Here is a 20,611-nt window from a genome sequence, read left to right as displayed (position 1 = left end):
GCCTGGCCTAAAACTTCATCGAAGGAATAAATTGATGTAACCATGGAATACTTCGACAGAGCTGAGATGTGTGAATTTGTCGGCGGCTTCACACTAAGCGAATTCGTAGGAAAGTACGACAATTCATTTGAGCCGTACAGATATGACAGACTGGGGGTAATCGTGGAAACTCTACAGCGAGTAGAAAAAATCAAAAAAGACCTCTGCGAGATATTAGAAAACCATGGATTGCGGATTAGAGTTGAAGCGAATAGAAAGTCAGTCAACTATTCTGATATTACCCTGGACTTGAACAACATCAATTATAAGCCTTTCGACAAACCAAAGAATCTACGTGAACTCAAAATTCGACCACCTAAGAAACAACATCAAAAGCCTTCGAGCAGCAATAAACAACAGACTTTGCACAACCTCTTTTGACAGCAATACATTTGAATCATGAAGTATTAAAGAGCAGTGGGTACGACAGCCTTAAAGAGCAGTGGGTACGACAGCCTTAAAGAGCAGTGGGTACGACAGCCTTAAAGAGCAGTGGGTACGACAGCCTTAAAGAGCAGTGGGTACGACAGCCTTAAAGAGCAGTGGGTACGACAGCCTTAAAGAGCAGTGGGTACGACAGCCTTAAAGAGCAGTGGGTACGACAGCCTTAAAGAGCAGTGGGTACGACAGCCTTAAAGAGCAGTGGGTACGACAGCCTTAAAGAGCAGTGGGTACGACAGCCTTAAAGAGCAGTGGGTACGACAGCCTTAAAGAGCAGTGGGTACGACAGCCTTAAAGAGCAGTGGGTACGACAGCCTTAAAGAGCAGTGGGTACGACAGCCTTAAAGAGCAGTGGGTACGACAGCCTTAAAGAGCAGTGGGTACAACAGCCTTAAAGAGCAGTGGGTACAACAGCCTTAAAGAGCAGTGGGTACAACAGCCTTAAAGAGCAGTGGGTACAACAGCCTTAAAGAGCAGTGGGTACAACAGCCTTAAAGAGCAGTGGGTACAACAGCCTTAAAGAGCAGTGGGTACAACAGCCTTAAAGAGCAGTGGGTACAACAGCCTTAAAGAGCAATGGGTACAACAGCCTTAAAGAGCAGTGGGTACATCCACAAACTACAGTACTTCCTATAACAATAACAACACCTCAAATTAAAAGAAAAAATCGTGCGTGCAACACCACATGTAGCCTGTCTTGACAAACTGTTGTTTTTGCGGAGTTGTTCCCCCGTCGAGCGGGCGAGCAACAACAGTTGTGTTGCTCGCCTGCTCAACGGGGGAACAACTCCGCAAAAACAACAGTTTGTCAAGACAGGCTACACCACATGGTATCAAACAGATCTGCATTCTTTCTGGTCTAAAAATAGAACCCCACCAACCTGTCTTTGAAGGCAACGTCAAGCATAGCAGAGAAATAAAAAGAGAAGAGTGGGTGCAAGCACACACCCTTGCTTTAATCCATTGCGTACTTTAAAGTCACTAGAGGCGAAACCTCCTAGCTACATTTGTCTGTATGCCTGTGTGGAGAGCCTCGATGATGCTAATAAATTTATCTGCGCAGCCAAACTTTTGAAGAACCTGCCAAAGACGAACTCTAGACACAGTGTTAAAAGCCTTACTGAAGTCAATAAATACAACATATATTGGCATTCTTTGTTCCGTACACTTCTTCCACACTTGCCTTCAACAGAAATTATGTCAATTTTACTCCTCCCACTCCTAGAACCACACTGAGATTCGGGTAGTACATTCGGGGTGATATGCGGGTTTAAGCGATTCAGTAGTATCCAAAAGAAAATGTTTTCAGCGATGGATAAAAGGGATATTCCCGGTAATTTCTACACTCCTTTTTATCGCCTTTCTCAATTAGAGGGACAATACTTGCATTCTTCCAGTCTTGTGGTACCACCTGTGTATTCCAGTAATTCTAGATCAGACTGTATAAACTATCTACTATCTTCTGCCCACCATGCTTCCATACCTCAAATGGTATACCATCTCTGCCAGGGGCTTTACCGCCCAGCATTGAACCAATTGTCAGCATGAGTTCATTCATCTCGAGCGAATCATCCAATGATGAGACAGTTAGCCTCTATACTATTTTGTTCTTTGCCACCTCATCGAGATCTCCTGGTATGTCCAGCAGCTGATTAAAGTGGTTTGAGAACTTTTTCAAGATTTTATTCTTTTTTTGTAGAACTGTCATATCATCCTGATCCCGTAGTTGGATAAGACTTCTTGGCTTTGGAATACAGGTTTCCCTCAAGCCACTGTAGAATGCTTTCATGTCTCTCCTATCAGCCGCATTTTGCAACTCCCTCGCCTTCTCTTCTCACCATCTGGCCTTCATCTGTCTGGTGTACTTCTAAATGCTCCCCTGTGCTTCCGAGTATGTATTTCTTCTTGATCTGGTATTGCACTGGAGAGTAGCTGACCTCACCTTATCTATTTCCTCAATTAACTGCTTCAAGTGCTCATCATGTTCGTCAAACCAATCCTGATGCTTATGCTTTCATTTACCAATCACATTACATGTAGAAGCGTTTGAATATATAGCATCTTTCAGGTCCTCCCACTTTTGTTCCAAATCATCATTTTCTGCATTCCAGTGTTCCAGATTCTCACCCATTTCTCTTTTAAGTTGCTCGTCTACTATCTGGTCTCTCAGTGAACCTGTGTCAAACTTGCATGGTGGCTTCAACCTAGACTTGCTGTGCTGCAATACCCTTCTCATCATAATCCTAGATCTTAGCATTACACAGTCTGTCCCACAGTCTGCTCCTCTCATAACGAGAGTATCCATAACCTCTCCCACATCTCTCCGCCTGACAATGATATAATCCAGCAAATGCCAGTGTTTAGACCTTGGGTGCATCCATGTATTCTTGTGTGCCTCCTTGCGCTTAAAGATGGAATTAGTAATCACAAGGCTGTACATTGGGCGGAGAGCTAATAGTAACTCTCCATTGCTGTTGCACTTCCCTACTCCATGACTACCAAACACTTCTTTTCACTTTGCAGTATCTGATCCTGTCTTGCATTGAAATAACCTATCAATACTAATTTATCATTAGCTGGAACCTTCCTGATCGTATCTCTCAAATTACATTATCATTGTAAAACTGTTCCTTTGCTTCCTCACTGTTTCTCATTGTTGGGCTGGGCATATACGTATATACGCTTATGAAGGTTACACATAACCTCTTCCGTAATAGAAGTCTCATGGTCGTGATCCGGTCATTGACATGTGTTGGATCTTCTTCCATAATGGCAGCAATCTGTCTTTTTAGGACAAATGTACCCCAGCTTCTCTTCTTTCCAGTTTTGACCTTCTACTCCAGAAGAAGACATACCCATGATTTTCCAAGCTATCATATCCTGGCAATATTGTTTTGCTTAGTTCCGCTATATCTATACCATACCTGTCCATCTCCATGGCCACAAGTGCAGTCTGCCTCTCTGGGTGCTGTGACTCCCAGTGCTCCACTCCGCTACACATAGAGCTAACATCTCTTCCTTTCTTCCTTTCATCTCCTAGCGCACTTTTCACTGTCTGTCGGAGTGAGAACAGATCAGCGCGAACCTCGTTTGACCAGTCGACGTCCGAGCCAGGATGAGTGGATCTCACTGAAAATCATTTCATGAAAACTGTTTGCAAAAGGCTTTAAGGTGCTACTAGCTTTTGCTGGACTAGTAAGACACACTTAGCGTAATAAGGGTTATCAGTGGCAAGGACAAGCCAAGACAGACTGAACCCCTCTCCTGTTGCAGTGACTGATCAGAAGAAAAGTTTGTTAATCCCAGCTCTTGTGGCTGTGCGTGTCTCATAAATGTATATATTTTATATCAAGATATTTATTTCTCAAAGTTTGTGTGTAAGTCTGTGTGTAGATTGGTTTGTCTAGCTATTGTCATTAAAATTTAAATAAGAAATATCTGTTTCATGCCGAATTTGATCTTGTAACCTTCCATTCACCAAGCAAACATCCTACCAATTAGGCTACGTGAGATTGATGAATTTATTGGGCCATTTAAGTGGGTGAAAATACGCATAGCATTACGTTTTGGCACAACGACACTAAAGCGTGCGCTCATAGCACTTATTAATAAGTTTCGCAACACTAGCTTACGCAAATTAGCCAGTGGCAATGGGCCAAGCTCATGACACCAGGCTCAATGGCAGGCCCACCACTGACCTGTCACTGTTTATCAGCTGATTTTTAATACCCATGCAACGCCGAGAATTTTGCTAGTATATATATCTACATATATTTCTATATATATATAGAAATAAATATCTTAAAATATATATATATTTCTATATATACAGATATATATAGAAATATATATATTAATATATTTCTATATATATATTTTTTAAAGTTTTTGTATTCGTCGTTGTACATGTCTAGCTATAGCAATTTTCATATCTTGGAATAAAGAATTCATAAAGCTAGAGATTTGATCTCAAAACCTCCCGTTCACCAGTCCAACTGACTTACCAACTAAGCCACACAAGCTTGATAGATTTGTTAGGCGATATACGTCGCTATATGGGAGCAAATACACTACACTTTTGGTCACCACGCAAAGTCAATGCGTAGCATCATGAGGTAACTCTTATTAGTAAGCTTACTCAAATTATTCATTGACAATGTCCCACACTAATAGTAAGTGGCAGGCAACTCTCATTGTTTATAAGCTGATTTTTAATATCCCGGGCGACGCTGGGTAGCACAGCTAGTATATACATGTATATACTAGCGAAATGCTCTGCATTGTATGGCTATTAAAAATCAGCTAGTAAACAGTGACAGGGAATGTGGTGGGCCTGCCACTCGCCATGAGCCTGGCACAATGCCACTGGCTAATTTGAGTAAGCTAGTGTTGAGAAACTTATTAATAAGAGCCGTGAGCGCAAACTTTAGTGTCGTTGTGCCGTAACGTAATGCTAGGCGTATTTTTACCCACTTAGCGACATATACGGCTCAATAAATTCATCAATCTTGCATAATATTAAGGTAAAATATTTGTTATTTGCAAAATATATCATAAGGTAAAATATTTGCTTGGGTGAATGGAAGGTTCCAAGATCAAATTTGGTATGAAACAGATATTTCATCACCATACATATAGGAATATATATATACATATATGCATGTATTTATATATATAAATATCTATATATGCATTTGCATATAAATTCATGTATACATACATGTATATATGTATATACATGTATGTATGTATATACATACATGTATATACATACATGTAGTACATACATGTATATATTGTACTAACTGCATTACCCGCCTACAGGAACAGATTCACACGCAGCGTAAGGTTTATTGAGAGTTGTCTTTCAAATTGTAAAACAACTCGAAATATGCAGTCTACTGAAATTGTTGCCCTGATCAGAGTATGCATACACATATACATGTCAATAATGTTGAACAGAACAATAGAAATCTGCAATGTGTTTTACAGCTACATGTAGATGCGTGTAAAATCTAGTAAATATTCTAGATTCATGCGTCTAGATTTATGCATCCGTTCATACCCATCTATATTTGCAGTTGACGATCGCGCACTTTTGCTGCCAAGGCAAATTCAACATTATTATGTAGTAGAGGTGTGGCAATTCATAGACAACACAACATTGTATGAGAAGTACTTACTTTTTTGAAGTAGAAATTTAGTAGGTAAAATGCAGCGGCAGTACGCATGCAAGTTCTGCAGTAGCTGTAGTTCTGTAGTACTTGTAGCTGGAAAAAAAGTAGAAGTAACTCGGCTGCGGAAGGAAATGATTGTGTTTACTATCACAAACAGTGGCAAATCCAACGTTTTTAACCCTTTCACTGAAGTAGACTCCTTTATGCATTTTCTATGGTTGACCGCCATACACACATTTTTGAAACTTCCAGCAATTGCTAGTAACTGAATTTTATTATTCGTTAATAACATAACCAACGATCTTTAGTACTTTTATGGTAGTGACAGTGTTGTATTAAGATTTCTCTATACAATTAGCCTAAAGTTTAATTTTAAATCTTTGTTTGGGAATTTCCAACTTAAAAACGAACATTTTTGTGGAAGCTCTTTAAACGCTTCCGAGTTAAAAAACAAATAACTACTTATGTTGATGACATTATAGCCGATTAAGATTTTTGTGATTACACAGATAATTAAAATAGCAATAGCAGCACTGACTCTGATAGTGGTGAAAGTAATGGTTTTGTAAGAATAAAGAACATTGGAGAGGATCGTTTTAGCTTTGTAGCTTCACATCGCTTTATCAATGCACAAAGTATAGATACAATGAATTTTTTGCATAGCAGTGTTTGTTAACATGTTGGAAAAATTAAATATATAACCAAAACAAACATTCTAGATGGAGTTTGAAATTGAAAAAATATTGAATACATATCATGAAGCAATATCGGCAAAATGGCTGGCAGTAGGCCGATAGCTAAATTTGTACATGGACACAAATGAAAGGGTTATGTAGTGGAGGTGTGTCAATTCATAGACAATACAACATTGAATAAGAAGTACTCACCTTTTTGATGTATAAATTTAGTAGGTGAGAACAGCGTTTTTTCCAGTGGCCCCAGAAAACAAACGTTCACATGACCTTATCGGTACACGTTGGCAGTAAATTACAGTTAATTACATGTACATGTAAATTACTACTCATTAATTTATTTGATTCAAGGAGTAGTACATTTGTATAGCTGTATAGGCACCTTCGTGTAGGCCGCAAAACTCAAGACGGTGCTTTTAAACATGGCAGCAACTTTGCAGTTTAAAACGGAACAGTGCCGTTGAGCGCTATAAAGAGGCGCGCTAACCAGAGATTTCGGTTAATGCGCCTTAACGGTGAAAGAAAAACCAGAGAATCGCTGCACCTTTATATAGGCCGCTTGGCTCAAATGATCAGAAAAAATTAGCGGCTAATAGTCCAAAAGTACGGTATTTATTACTCATATTAATTCAGTTCGCTTCGTACGACCAAAATTCGTGCGATGAAAAAGGAAAGACCGCTCTATAAGGCGGACACACAATTACACACACACACACGCGCACGCACACAGACAAAGATTGCCGTTTATATAGTTGATATATATGTAATATAACAGCCATTTGCAATCTATTATGGCTTGCCTAGGTATATGAACACTTGGGGAGAAGTTTATAGAAGCAATACTGCGATACCCTGCTTCAGAATACGCTTATTGTACTCAACACATAGCAGTGTATTAAATATTGTTATCTGTCCTGCTCTAGCTGTGCGTCACGATCTTCTATTTTTATTGCCTTTGAAAAATCTCTACCCAGCCTTAAAACTCTAACGATTATTTGCCTTTGATTTTACAGCACTCCTATATAGCAGTACTCTTTCATTATAGAACTACATATAACAACTCTTAAAACACTTGTGGTTTTTATGTCAGGCACGTATCAATCTCAGTTGACTTTCAGTTGCTGTCAGCTGAGCTAAAGACAGGAGTTGCCCTCTCATCGTAATTAAAACTTCAAAAATAATTATCAAGCATTCATCTAAATTTCAAATTCACACAAACAACTTTTTTTATAGTTTCCAACTAACTTATAAAATATCATGCATCGGATAAATGCTTATTGATGCAACTTTATTGATTCGAAAACTTTCCTTGCTCGTTAGAAGATGTACATGTATATTTGTGCCCCGGTGTAATAGGCTTGATTAGGACTCGCGCAGAATAAAAAAGTTTTCGTTTACCTCAAAAAAATTTCACCTACCATAAGAGATATTCCAACTATCTTTTATTACTTGTAAGAACATCGGGATAATGGAATTTTGTTGAGCATATTAAATGTGTCAAAAATTTCAAATATTTTAAGTTAGGAAGTTCTGGTGCTGAAAACATGAAAATAGTTAGTCACATATGATATTTGGTAAATACTGAGGCATAGCAAAAGTAAGGAAGTTTTAAAACTGCACAGCGAGATACTTTTACTTTTCTAAGTCGTGTGTATGGAGATATTCAAATAATCATTCACTCCAGTCACAAACAATGATGACACTCATTTTCTTAATGTGTTTTGTTCAACTCAACAAAATTGATATAATTTGCATATTGATACTCGTTAAATGTTGCCACACTTCTAAAACAATTCATAACAGCAATTTCATTATTTTATTTGAGTTCCTCATAGAAGTCAATCTGTATCATAAAGGTCAAACTGTATCGCAGAGGTCAATTGACCAGTTTTTTTTTCAAGCTGACATAAAGCAGGCCAACTGTCAATCTACTTGCATTGCTGCTGTCAATCAGCAAATTGTATTTTACATGTTTTAAGAATATATAAATACCGGTATATCAGTTTTACTTGTAGAGACTGTCCGCTGTTTCCAAGCTGTTCGTTGTTTACCTGTTTTGCTAGGAGACTCATCGTAATCAGTTTATTGACAGCACTAGACTTGGATATCTATTCTCAAGTGCCAATGTCAGCATAGTTGAAGTGTATAGTATAGCCGATATTTATTTGCTTCAGCAATTCAATCTGATCGTGTCATACTACGCCACAGTTTAAACGCAGAGAGGGCGTTGAACTGATTAAATAGTATTGATATTAGTGTTGCCCAATTGATTGAATTGAAAAGCTGAAAGTTGATCAGAATATATGATAGATGTGTAACCAGGCGCAGAGACCTACAGAGACCTACGGAGCACTGCTGAGGGTCAATGCCATAATATGTTCTCATACTGTGATGACTACATAGTCATAAAGAATAAGAGATGTACAACCAAGTTTACTTTGTCACCTGCTAAAGCAGCTTATCAAGCTTAAGTGATTGTAAATTATACATTCTTTTATGAGGGCTTGTTAGGAATCAATCCTGTCTTCTGATCATGAATATAGCTTGCTGTAATACGAATAGCATATCATACTATATAAATCTTGCTGTGATACGAATAGCATATCATACTATATGAATCTTGCTGTAATACGAATAGCATATCATACTATATGAATCTTGCTGTAATACGAATAGCATATCCTACTATATGAACCTTGCTATAATACGAATAGCATATCATACTATATGAATCTTGTTGTAATACGAATAGCATATCATACTATATGACTCTTGTTGTAATACGAATAGCATACCATACTATATGACTCTTGTTGTAATACGAATAGCAGATCATACCATATGACTCTTGCTTTAATACGAATAGCATATCATACTATATGACTCTTGTTGTAATACGAATAGCATATCATACTATATGACTCTTGCTGTAATACGAATAGCATATCATACTTTATGACAACACCATATAGCATGTGCTCTGCAGATTGTGAAAATAAAAGCTAAAATTTTACTCAATTGATGAAGTTTTGTTTGCTGATTAAAACTGCAAAATGGTCGCAAGTTGAAGCTAAGTTTCTTGCAATCTTCCACAATGTTCTGGAACATGAAAGATCCTCACGAAAAATGTAAGTCTAATAAGACCATACATTCATTTATAGATACTTGACAGGTTTGTGCAAATCAATTCATCGATTTAATTGTAAGCATTGGCAGGTCTGCAAAGATCGATGAATACATTATAATAGTTAGCTCACTGATTTGTGCCTGCATTCAGTCATTCATCTCGGCTCAGCTCACAACATTCTAGCTTCCAGCAGTCAACATTATGGCTATGTGTACGACAATTGTCTCCATCAGAGAGAAGAATATCAGACATCTCTACTACGGTAAACCTTTAGGCATGGTCTACCGCACTTCGGGTGAGATTATTTTTACTACATCGTAGGTATTTATACAAGCGTTGTAACGCTTGCTTTACATTCCCTAGTGGCCTGATGGTGTTGACACTAGCTATAGCCTCTGCCTGTGTAGTTGCAGCAATCGAAGCACAGCTTTTAGAGCAAGAACATCATAGGCCTACTGTTTATGAGGCTTTGTTGCCATTTTATGAAAGTTAAAAAACTGAACGCTTCAATGTCATTCATAGATTTATGTTGACGATAAGGACACAACTTTTATGATGATGCTGTAGTTAAAATTAGCTGAGAAAGTTCACTGTCAAACAATAGATCGCACAACTAGTCATTCTATAGGATAGTTCTATGGTTCTATAGGATAGATAGTTTTATAGGATACATATTTTTATGGTTCTATAGGATAGATAGGTCCATGGTTCTATAGGATTGACGGTTCTACAGTTCTATAGGATAAATAGTTCTATAGAATAGATGGTTTTATGGTTCTATAGGACAGAAAGTTCGACAGTTCTACAGGATAGATAGTTCTATAGGATAAATAGTTTTAAGGTTCTAATAATAGAATAATTAGTTTTATGGTTCTATAGGATAAATAGTTCTATAGGATAGATAATTCTATAATCCTATAGAATAGATAATTCTACGGTTCTATGGGATAGAAAGTTTGAAGAATAATTAGTTTTATGGTTCTATAGGATAAATAGTTCTATAGGATAGATAATTCTATAATCCTATAGAATAGATAATTCTACGGTTCTATGGGATAGAAAGTTTGACGGTTCTATAGGATAGATAGTTCTATAGGATAGATAGTTTTATAGAATAGATAGTTATATGGTTCTATAAGATAGATACAGTAGTTTTATGGTTTCATAGAATGGATGGCTCCATGGCTGAGGTCAAGATCATTTTATTACTTTACACAATTCAAAAGTCAAATTCTTTCATGCTTATATATTTTATAATAGATGAAACCTCTATTAAATGAAACCTCTATGAAATGAAACCTCTATGAAATGAAAACTTTGAGCCTACAAGTCTTTGTGTCAGTTGCAGACTGGCCCACTCACTGTCCGAGAAATAGTCTGAGTAATAGTCTGAGGAATAGTCTGAGGAATAGTCTGAGGAATAGTCTGAGGGGTAGTCTGAGGGATAGTCTGAGGGATAGTCTGAGGGATAGTCTGAGGGATAGTCTGAGGAATAGTCTGAGGAATAGTCTGAGGAATAGTCTGAGGAATAGTCTGAGGAATAGTCTGGGGAATAGTCTGGGGAATAGTCTGGGGAATAGTCTGGGGAATAGTCTGGGGGATAGTCGGGGGAATAGTCGGAGGAATAGTCTGAGGAATAGTCTGAGGAATAGTCTGAGGAATAGTCTGAGGAATAGTCTGAGGAATAGTCTGAGGAATAGTCTGAGGAATTGTCTGAGGAATAGTCTGACGAATAGTCTGACGAATAGTCTGACGAATAGTCTGACGAATAGTCTGGCGAATAGTCTGACGAATAGTCTGACGAATAGTCTGACGAATAGTCTGACGAATAGTCTGACGAATAGTCTGACGAATAGTCTGACGAATAGTTGGTACAACAGTATTTGCTTATTGTTTCAGCCGACTACCCAAATCTTGACCAGTTGAGAATTGCCAAAAGTGAGAAGAAGCTAAGGGAAGCGATTCTTAAATCATCTAAACAGAATTACACGTCTCCAGAGGTAAAAATTATTTTTGTGTTTTAAACCTTCTGTTCACAAGCAACCTCTAATGATTGTTCTGGTAAAACAAATATTTTCTTCAACAATTACTTAATCAGACTCATACCATGACTATGTCATTTATTAGTTTATTCATTCATTCATTTTAGTCTCCTGCTAAATAACTCTTTGTTAAATGTAGTTCTAGATGTCTGAGGGTGAAGTCATAATCACACGACGCTAGTAGCAGGACCACTATTTTATGCCAAAATGTTACACCAATCTGTCACACTAGTAACCGAGCTGATATGTTACGCTAGTAGCAGAGTTGACATGTTACGCTAGTAACAAAGCTGATATGTTACGCTAAGCACAATAGTGAATGCTCTTATATGCATTTATTTTACTCGCACACATGAATTCTACATCAGCATCTTTTCTGAGCCTATAGTAAGTCACTTCATTGTACTTACAACCATACAATGTACTTACAACCATACAATGTACCAAACCAATAGAAGTATGCCAGTCATTAGATTTCCCAAACCCATGTCTACCTTGTCTACCATATCTAGCATCTATGCTATCCTTTATAATTTTGTAGTCATCTTACATGAAAATTATAAGCTGATAGCTGTTCTGGCTACTGAGTGTGTCTAATCTTACAGCTAGAGCCAGCACCTTCCTTCCGATGTGTTAGTGCCGCTGAAGCAGAAGATATTGGCAAACGTTTGTACGCCGGACATCGTGCTAAACGTTCTGATAAGACGAGGAGTGAAACTGGTAATGCTCGGAACACAGCTAACAAAAATGTCAACACATCTGTAGTGAGTGTCGCGACAATATTTAACAGTGTCAAGTAGCACGCTACCCAGCCCTGCCGGCTTGTATGTATCCGGCAGTAACTTGGGCACAATCTTTTAATAAATTCTGTGCACAATTACCCTCACACATGTAAGCCACATACCGGTACTAGTCAATTACCCTCACACATGTAAGTCACATACCGGTACTAGTCAATTACCCTCACACATGTAAGTCACATACCGGTACTAGTCAATTACCCTCACACATGTAAGTCACATACCGGTACTAGTCAATTACCCTCACACATGTAAGTCACATACCGGTATTAGTCAATTACCCTCACACATGTATGTTACATACCGGTACTAGTCAATTACCCTCACACATGTATGTTACATACCGGTACTAGTCAATTACCCTCACACATGTAAGTCACATACCGGTATTAGTCAATTACCCTCACACATGTAAGTCACATACCGGTATTAGTCAATTACCCTCACACATGTAAGTCACATACCGGTATTAGTCAATTACCCTCACACATGTAAGTCACATACCGGTACTAGTCAATTACCCTCACACATGTAAGTCACATACCGGTACTAGTCAATGCCTAAGATTTGCTGAAGTTTTCATTTCTAGAGAGTTTTAACCAAAGTCTTACTCTCAGCTTGGAATAATTTTTTAACATGTCATAATAGAGCAGACATCTGCAGATGATTACATCGTAAAGATTATTAGTTTTGAAACCTTCTTTCACGACAAATATGTCACGAGTCATTTTATCATATTTAGCAAAATCTATACTTAGCTCAGAAAAGAATCATATATGTACTGTATGAAAGATAGTAGAGAAAGTGTAAGACAAGTGTAATGAAAGCTATTTCAATGTAGCGCATGACCAGCCAAGAATATCTTGGCCATGTGTACTAATTATAACATGCTGGAAGTACTGTAGGAAGTAATCACTAATTGTACTGCGCTGTTTGTTTTCTATTTCCTCCGCTCGCTTATCACCTTGTCATAAAAAAGCTCTCGACACACACAAAAAATGTGTATGCTATCGACCACCCAAGCAGTGCTTGCTTTTTCCAGAAAATTCCTGCGGCGTTTAGCCCACACACATACACACAGTTCCAGCGTATACTTTCCTCAACATATGTAGTTGGGTGCAACTAGCATCGATACTTGCCGTAAACAATATTACGAGTACATTCTCCACAAGTACATTCTCCACAAGTACATTGTAAAGTTATGCTTAAAACCATCAGGAGTTGAAGCCGTTAACCAATTAGTTAAAGAAGTACATAGGGGACTCGAATGTTTTAGCGATATTTTTTTGCTCTTGCAGTCATTCGAAGCAGAGAGTCAGCGGACAAAGGGAGAGACATCAGGAAATCAGCGGAAAGACTCCACGGGGAGCTCCCCTACACAGCTCAAGTGAGATACTCCAAAGATCCTGTTAGATTTATTGGCCGACACAAATTTGTATATGATGTTGCTCAAACTCAACCTGTTCAGCATTAGCTTAGAGCCATTTTTAAGAAATCTCTCGCCTTGTAATCATATTTTATCACGAGCACTATGGTGCCCTGGCTATTATTCTTTCGTTGCTGATGGGGTTTGTCTTCAGAACTTTGTTGATGTTATTAAAAATTTTTTACAAAAACATTTGTACCCATACATTATGCAAATCATCGTCCATCTGTTTTTTCAATTTTATAAAGTTGCAGCTATGTTTTGATACCTATATAAAGCTCACGATGAACTATCGATCTTTCATATTTAATCAAAGAGTTCCCAAAAACTTGGGAGCTTTGTGATACCTTAGACGCCCCTTGAAGTTAGTGCGAAGAATTATATGGGGGAAATGTGTATTGTTATATCTTTAGGCCGGCCACAATGCGTTTGCTGAGGCTACTTTACCGAGGGGGTAATAAACATTCATGTTTGACTGCCTCCCTTTGTTTTTAAACTAAACGGCCTGTATTCTTATGTAATCAATATATTGTATCAGCTCAAATATCAAACGCAAGCCGTCACAAGCAAAGAACTTGCCTATTTACTGAGCAATAATTCACAACATCATGTATTGTCAGGACTCTAATGATATCGCACTAGCCGTAGGAAGGCTTATCATTGTATAAACCCGTCGCTGTTCGCTCTAGTCCCTGACCAATGTTATATATTTTCCTCTAATCCTATTAATACTCAATTAGTAAGTTATTTTTACGGTATCAATGATTTCATGCCTGATCATGCAATGCAAGCTGACCACTAGGGTTTTAACTGTATGACCTTTATCGAAGTATTTGTACTCGACCATTCCCATGCAGTGTTAAAACAGCTGCTGAGTGCAGCTTTAGAGACAGAAATAAATGGACAAATATTTACTCTTGTTACACGAAATGAACAGGGTGGACCAGGAGGATATAGTGGGCCAGGTGAATACGGTGGGCCAGGTGAATACGGTGGGCCAGGTGAATACGCATCACATAGAAAAAGTTTTCTAAAATGCTTTATGGTTGCCTACAACGCAAGGTTATATGACAATTTGTTTTCAAACCCTTATTTTTGCAATTGCAAGTGAAAGACAGAGAGTTCCAGTTGCTTGATGAAATAGTAAGATTTTGACTACTAGAAATTACGGCATATCAACCCCGAATGCTTGACCTTCACGTTAAAAATATCTACACGTTATTCACAAAGCTCACTTGAAATTTATGAGTGGCCTGTGCAATGTATGAAGTTCCTGAAGCACCTCATGCAACAATGTTGAACTAGAAAAGGTTTTTACTTGCTGGTGCTGGCTATTAACATGCCTACGCAGTCCTAGACATGCCTACGCAGCCCTAGACATGCCTACGCAGCCCTAGACATGCCTACACATGTAGACAGGCTAGTCAGTATGGTTGACTGAAACTAATCTACATTGTTTCATGGTATGTCCTAAAGGTTGACTTACAACAAAATTCACATTACCGTTATTTGATATGAAAAGATTCACCATGTCTTACTCTGTTGTGTTGTAGGTGCAAAATATGTGGAAATGTGATTACAAGCTCTTAAAAGCTCAAAATCGAACAGAAAATCGCAGCCACACAAGACCGCCGTAGTTTGGATTCTCTTTCCAAAACGGCTCAAATGTGATGTAGTTGTGAGAGATGGTTTCTGTTTACACTTTCTTGCAACCTTATCCGTCAAACTATTTTCACACATATACTTCACGCATTCAATAAAACTATGTCTATTGTTCTTACGCGTCTGTTTTATCGTCATCGTAATGCTGTCACTTTTAGCAGTGATATCTTATAACTTACCATAAAAATTCGTTTAATTTTTTAGCCTCAGCTTGAAGGAGTACATATCATTGTCTGATAATCATGACGAACCTGTTGGTCACTTGTAATAATCGAAAAGTGCTGCAGAAAATATTTGCAAAGTATTGGGTCACATGATCAGATTACGACTTGCTGATTAGACCAGGCTGAAACAAAACTGTTAAGTAGCGAGTATCTATATTTGATATGGGGTCTTCAGTAAAACCTGAAGTGTTTGTCATAAACTAGTACTACGATAAGTTTTATATTGAGCTTTGTATTGGCCTTTCAATTCACGTGAGAACATACATGACAAGACGATAACCAAATTTCGTGGTTACGTTGTCGAAATAAAGAGATTCCAATCTACGGCGACTTTTCGTTTTTAAGCTTTTAATAGCTTGTAATCACGTTTCCACATATTTGGCACTTACAACACAACAGAGTAAGACATGGTGAATCTTTTGATACCAAACAACTGTAATGTGAATTTTGTTGCAAGTCAACCTTTAAAAATAGCTAAAACTGAGGCTATTTTAGTAAGACATCTAGTAAGATTTAGTAATTTATGTCCGTGTGTGTGCTTTATTTTATCAATTAGTTAAAACATTGGACAAAAAATAAATATAGTTATAGTATTGATTAAATGGAAAAAAATGAAAGCCTAATTTTTACATAAGGAATGATGAGACACATATGCACAGTAGCACTGCAGCTAGTCGAGGCACTGGGCCCACAGAAGTTGGCACAACTCAGCGTTGATGATAACATTCACTATCACACTAAAATTAAAAAAGTATGCTGGTCTTGATTAATTTAGGTTTAACAAGTGGCTTTTGATATCTCTTTTAAAGTTACCAAGTATTAAAATTTTACATAAGTTTATTGGGATACTGTTGCATTGTGAAGGAATTCTATATTCAATTGTTTTTCACCGGAAGCAGTATAAAATATTGAAATATCATGCTAAAGAGTACACTTGCAATAGTGAACCAGTTAAGACCCTGTGGAAAGTATTTTATGAACAATCATGCTTTACCAAAAAGACCGTAGCATTTACAAAGGAGACAAATGCAGTGCAACATCATTGGCAAATGGCGATAATGCAGTCAGGTTCTTTAGCAGGGCAAGATTTAGCAAAAATTAATAGCGTAAAATCCATTTCACCATTTATAATATATTTGTTATAGGTGTTAAACTTATATTATAATATTGAATTATGTCATAAAATTGCTTCAATAACAATTAAAAAGAAAATAGTTCAGATCTTGGAAAACATCACAGGACAAAAGTGTTTAGTTGAAATGCAGTTAAGAGAGCGGAACTAGCATATCGATACATTAGCTAAGACGACAGTTAAAATGACAGCACTGACTATACCCATAGGCACCACAACAGTATATAGTAACAGGTGAGAACAGTAGGTGTAGAGAAGTGAGAACAGTAGGTGTAGAGAAGTGAAAAGTGTAGTAGAGGGTAAGTAGAGGGTAAGTACAAGGCAAGGTCCACGAGAAGAGAAGCGACAAGAGCAAAGTGACGCGGTAAGGAAAAAGTAAAAGGCGAGCCAGGTTGAAGTGGAAAAGAAAAGGCAAGACATAACAGACAGTGAGAAAAGGAAAATGGAAGATGAACATAATACGTCACTCCAGAATCTCTAGGCTACTATCCATTCTGTGTTAATAACGCCCGATCCATACTATAGAGACTAAAGGAACAAAGGCTATCAATAACAATTAGCTCTCACCCGTTAGTAAAATGTAAATTTGTAAAATGTTCTGAGCAGACAATGAAAATGATTTGTAACCTATTGAAGTCTGTCTAAACCTGCCCTGTTGTAGAAAAAGAGTTGAGCCAAAGATAAAATTACAAAAATCTGCTAAAGCTATTTAGAGACAGACAATGAGGCAATAGCTAGAAAACATATGCGTTACCTAAAAGGTAACTGAACTGCACCATATCACTAGTCTACACAGAGGGGGTCATTCCTTGCATAATAATATTGGTGAGTAATGGGTGACTAGACAGGAGAGTTTCAGTAGGTGTCGCCAGGTGTTTGTGGGTTGAGTTCTGAGGGACTATAGTAAGGCTGAATAGGCTCAGGAGTCACACTTTGTCTGTCATCCTAAACACATACAATAACACATGAACACTGGTAGATATGGACTCCGTCTACTCTTCAGCATGAGGGATGAGGGTAAGCATAAATATTTACAGAAATTTCATTTACAGAGAAGCAGCTGACTAAATCCTCTATTGAAACAAACAAAAATATCAATTTAAAAATTCACAAATAAAAAACAGAAGTAACTAAGGAAAGTTGTCAAGAGATTTATCATAAAGGTTTCATAAAATTTATAAAAAAAAACAACTATGTAAGCCCGAAAGCCTAGCGGAATGTTTTGTTGATTCTCGGAATAGCTGCAACCAGAGATGAATTATTGCTGTCGAATAAAAGCAAACAAACAGAACTCAACATTCAAGACCACTTGTACATAAAACATGTTTGACAGCAAACACCCAACAGCCAGCTGTAATACTGTCGACCGCTGTAATAGTCAAGCCTTCTGAGTACAGTCAAACCTTCTGAGCACAGTCAAACCTTCTTAGTAGAATCAAACCTTCAGAATAGAGTTAAACCTTCTGAGTACAGTCAAACCTTCTGAGTACAGTCACACCTTCTGAGTACAGTCAAACCTTCTGAGTAGAGTCAAACCTTCTGAGTAGAGTCAAACCTTCTGAGTACAGTCAAACCTTCTGAGTACAGTCAAACCTTCTGAGTACAGTCAAACCCTCTGAGTACAGTCAAACCTTTCTGAGTACAGTCAAATCTTCTGAGTATAGTCAAACATCTACTAACAACATAGATATATAAACCATAGAGTTATATATCTATAAACATAGGTTTATATATCTATGACTAACAATCACTCCATACTTTAAAGCAAACAATTGAAAATTTGAGAAGACTTTTTCATTGGCACCCGAAATAATTTTCATCATGCAATGTTTTAAGTTTCTATAATATCGCACATTTGAAAGCAAAAATGAAAAATATGAATAAAATGTACAACTATATGAAAAATTAAAATTATATGAGTTAAGATAATAAAAAGTTGACTAAGTCAAGTTAGTGTAAGTTATCTATATCACAGCTTTTGCCTATAAATTACGTGTTGCTGAGCAAAAACTTTCATTCATGTCCCTAAAACAAAGAAAAAATAAGTAGGCCTACCTCTTCATTAATTGCTATTTTATTAATATAGTTTTAAATATTTGGTTTGTACATTAATTTTGTATGAAATTTTATAATAAATGTGTGTTTAAGACTATTCTATGTCTAGCTAATTTACAGTATTTATGATGGAATTGTCGTAGGCTGTATTCTCATAAAAAGACTGATTCCAACATATAGAGGTTTCAACATGAATAGTAGGTCTTGGATTAAATTAACTTTTTACAGAAGGTCTGGTGTCATAATAAAACTGCAAAGATTATTTAAGACTGGTCAAATGCGGCAGGCAGACACTGAGCTCTCGCTCGACCTCAGCTATAATGATTCTGCATTTTTTCTGATGCGCAAAAATGCTTTAGCTAATGCATGGACTAACTAAGAAAGCCAATGGATCTCTTCAGCATTAGCTCTGCCTGGCAAGCTTCCAAATATATATATTACAGAGAGTCTGAATATGACCAAATGGTATATTACAGAGAGTCTGAATATGACCAAATGGTATATTACAGAAAGTCTAAATATGACCAAATGATATATTAAACAGAGTCTGAATATGACCAAATGGTATATTACACAGTCTGAATATGATCAAATGGTATATTACACAGAGTCTGAATATGATCAAATGGTATATTACACAGAGTCTGAATATGCCCAAATGACATATTACAGAGAGTCTGAATATGACCAAATGATATATTACAGAGAGTCTGAATATGACCAAATGGTATATTACAGAGAGTCTGAATATGATCAAATGGTATATTACACTGAGTCTGAATATGATCAAATGGTATATTACACAGAGTCTGAATATGACCAAATGGTATATTACACAGTCTAAATATGATCAAATGGTATATTACACAGAGTTTGAATATGACCAAATGGTATATTACACAGAGTCTGAATATGACCAAATGATATATTACAGAGAGTCTGAATATGACCAAATGGTATATTACACAGTCTGAATATGATCAAATGGTATATTACACAGAGTCTGAATATGACCAAATGGTATATTACACAGAGTCTGAATATGACCAAATGGTATATTACACAGAGTCTAAATATGATCAAATGGTATATTACACAGAGTCTGAATATAACCAAATGATATATTACACAGAGTCTGAATATGACCAAATGGTATATTACACAGAGTCTGAATATGACCAAATGGTATATTACACAGAGTCTGAATATGACCAAATGGTATATTACAGAGAGTCTGAATATGACCAAATGATATATTACACAGAGTCTGAATATGATCAAATGGTATATTACACTGTCTGAATATGATCAAATGGTATATTACACAGAGTCTGAATATGACCAAATGATATATTACACAGTCTGAAAATGCCCAAATGGTATATTACACAGAGTCTGAATTTGCCCAAATGGTATATTACACAGTCTGAATATGACTAAATGAGTAGACTGAACAATTATATAAATATTGAGTCTGATATAAAAGTACTAACCCCAGTCAGCTGGTGGTCTCTATTGGGGGGATTCCAAACACGAGCGAGTTCTCCTTTTAACTGATGTACAGACGTTGACTGGTCGGGCACCCAAGTAATGTGCCTATTGGCAACAAACTTTGGCTGCAGTAACTGTAAGTAGGCAACAAATGTGTTATTTTTAGGCAGGCACTAAAAGTGACAACTTTCACGCAAGAATAAATTAATAATAAAGGAAACTAACACCATTTGTAAAAAGGATAGCGTCAAAGAAAAGCAGATGTCAGCAAATCGAAAAAGGAAACCATTAGTAATTACTCAA

General features: G+C 37.1%; 2 protein-coding genes and 1 long non-coding RNA gene across 4 annotated transcripts in view; 1 reads left to right on the top strand and 2 right to left on the bottom strand.

The window, feature by feature from the left end:
• Positions 1-20,611, bottom strand: part of LOC137386911 (uncharacterized) — a 203,466-nt gene that overhangs the window by 27,180 nt on the left and 155,675 nt on the right. The window lies entirely within an intron of this gene.
• LOC137388827 (uncharacterized) lies at positions 9,698-14,002 on the top strand. The gene is made up of 4 exons (XM_068075288.1): positions 9,698-9,771; positions 11,376-11,476; positions 12,124-12,238; positions 13,638-14,002. The coding sequence occupies exons 1-4, from the start codon at positions 9,753-9,755 to the stop codon at positions 13,790-13,792; spliced, it is 390 nt and encodes a 129-aa protein (XP_067931389.1). The 5' UTR covers positions 9,698-9,752; the 3' UTR covers positions 13,793-14,002.
• The window catches only part of LOC137387540 (insulin-like growth factor-binding protein complex acid labile subunit), a 53,268-nt gene continuing 49,321 nt past the window's right edge, over positions 16,665-20,611 (bottom strand). Inside the window, exons 16-17 of the mRNA XM_068073992.1 lie at positions 20,311-20,442; positions 16,665-17,707 (exon numbers count right to left, since the gene is read on the bottom strand). Coding sequence (XP_067930093.1) covers positions 17,618-17,707; positions 20,311-20,442 — 222 coding nt within the window. The 3' untranslated portion in view covers positions 16,665-17,617. The remainder of the gene's footprint in view (positions 17,708-20,310; positions 20,443-20,611) is intronic.

The sequence above is a fragment of the Watersipora subatra genome, chromosome 2 (genome assembly GCF_963576615.1).
Source record: "Watersipora subatra chromosome 2, tzWatSuba1.1, whole genome shotgun sequence".
Lineage (NCBI taxonomy): Eukaryota > Metazoa > Bryozoa > Gymnolaemata > Cheilostomatida > Watersiporidae > Watersipora > Watersipora subatra.
Note: the sequence above shows the minus strand (reverse complement) of the source record. Positions and strands in the feature narration are given on the sequence as shown.

What these genes read in the sequence shown, in the direction of transcription:
- LOC137388827 (XM_068075288.1), top strand. An exon ending in AGAATTACACGTCTCCAGAG is followed by an intron (nt 11,477 to 12,123) that starts GTAAAAATTATT and finishes CTAATCTTACAG; the next exon opens with CTAGAGCCAGCACCTTCCTT. An exon ending in TAAGACGAGGAGTGAAACTG is followed by an intron (nt 12,239 to 13,637) that starts GTAATGCTCGGA and finishes GCAGAGAGTCAG; the next exon opens with CGGACAAAGGGAGAGACATC.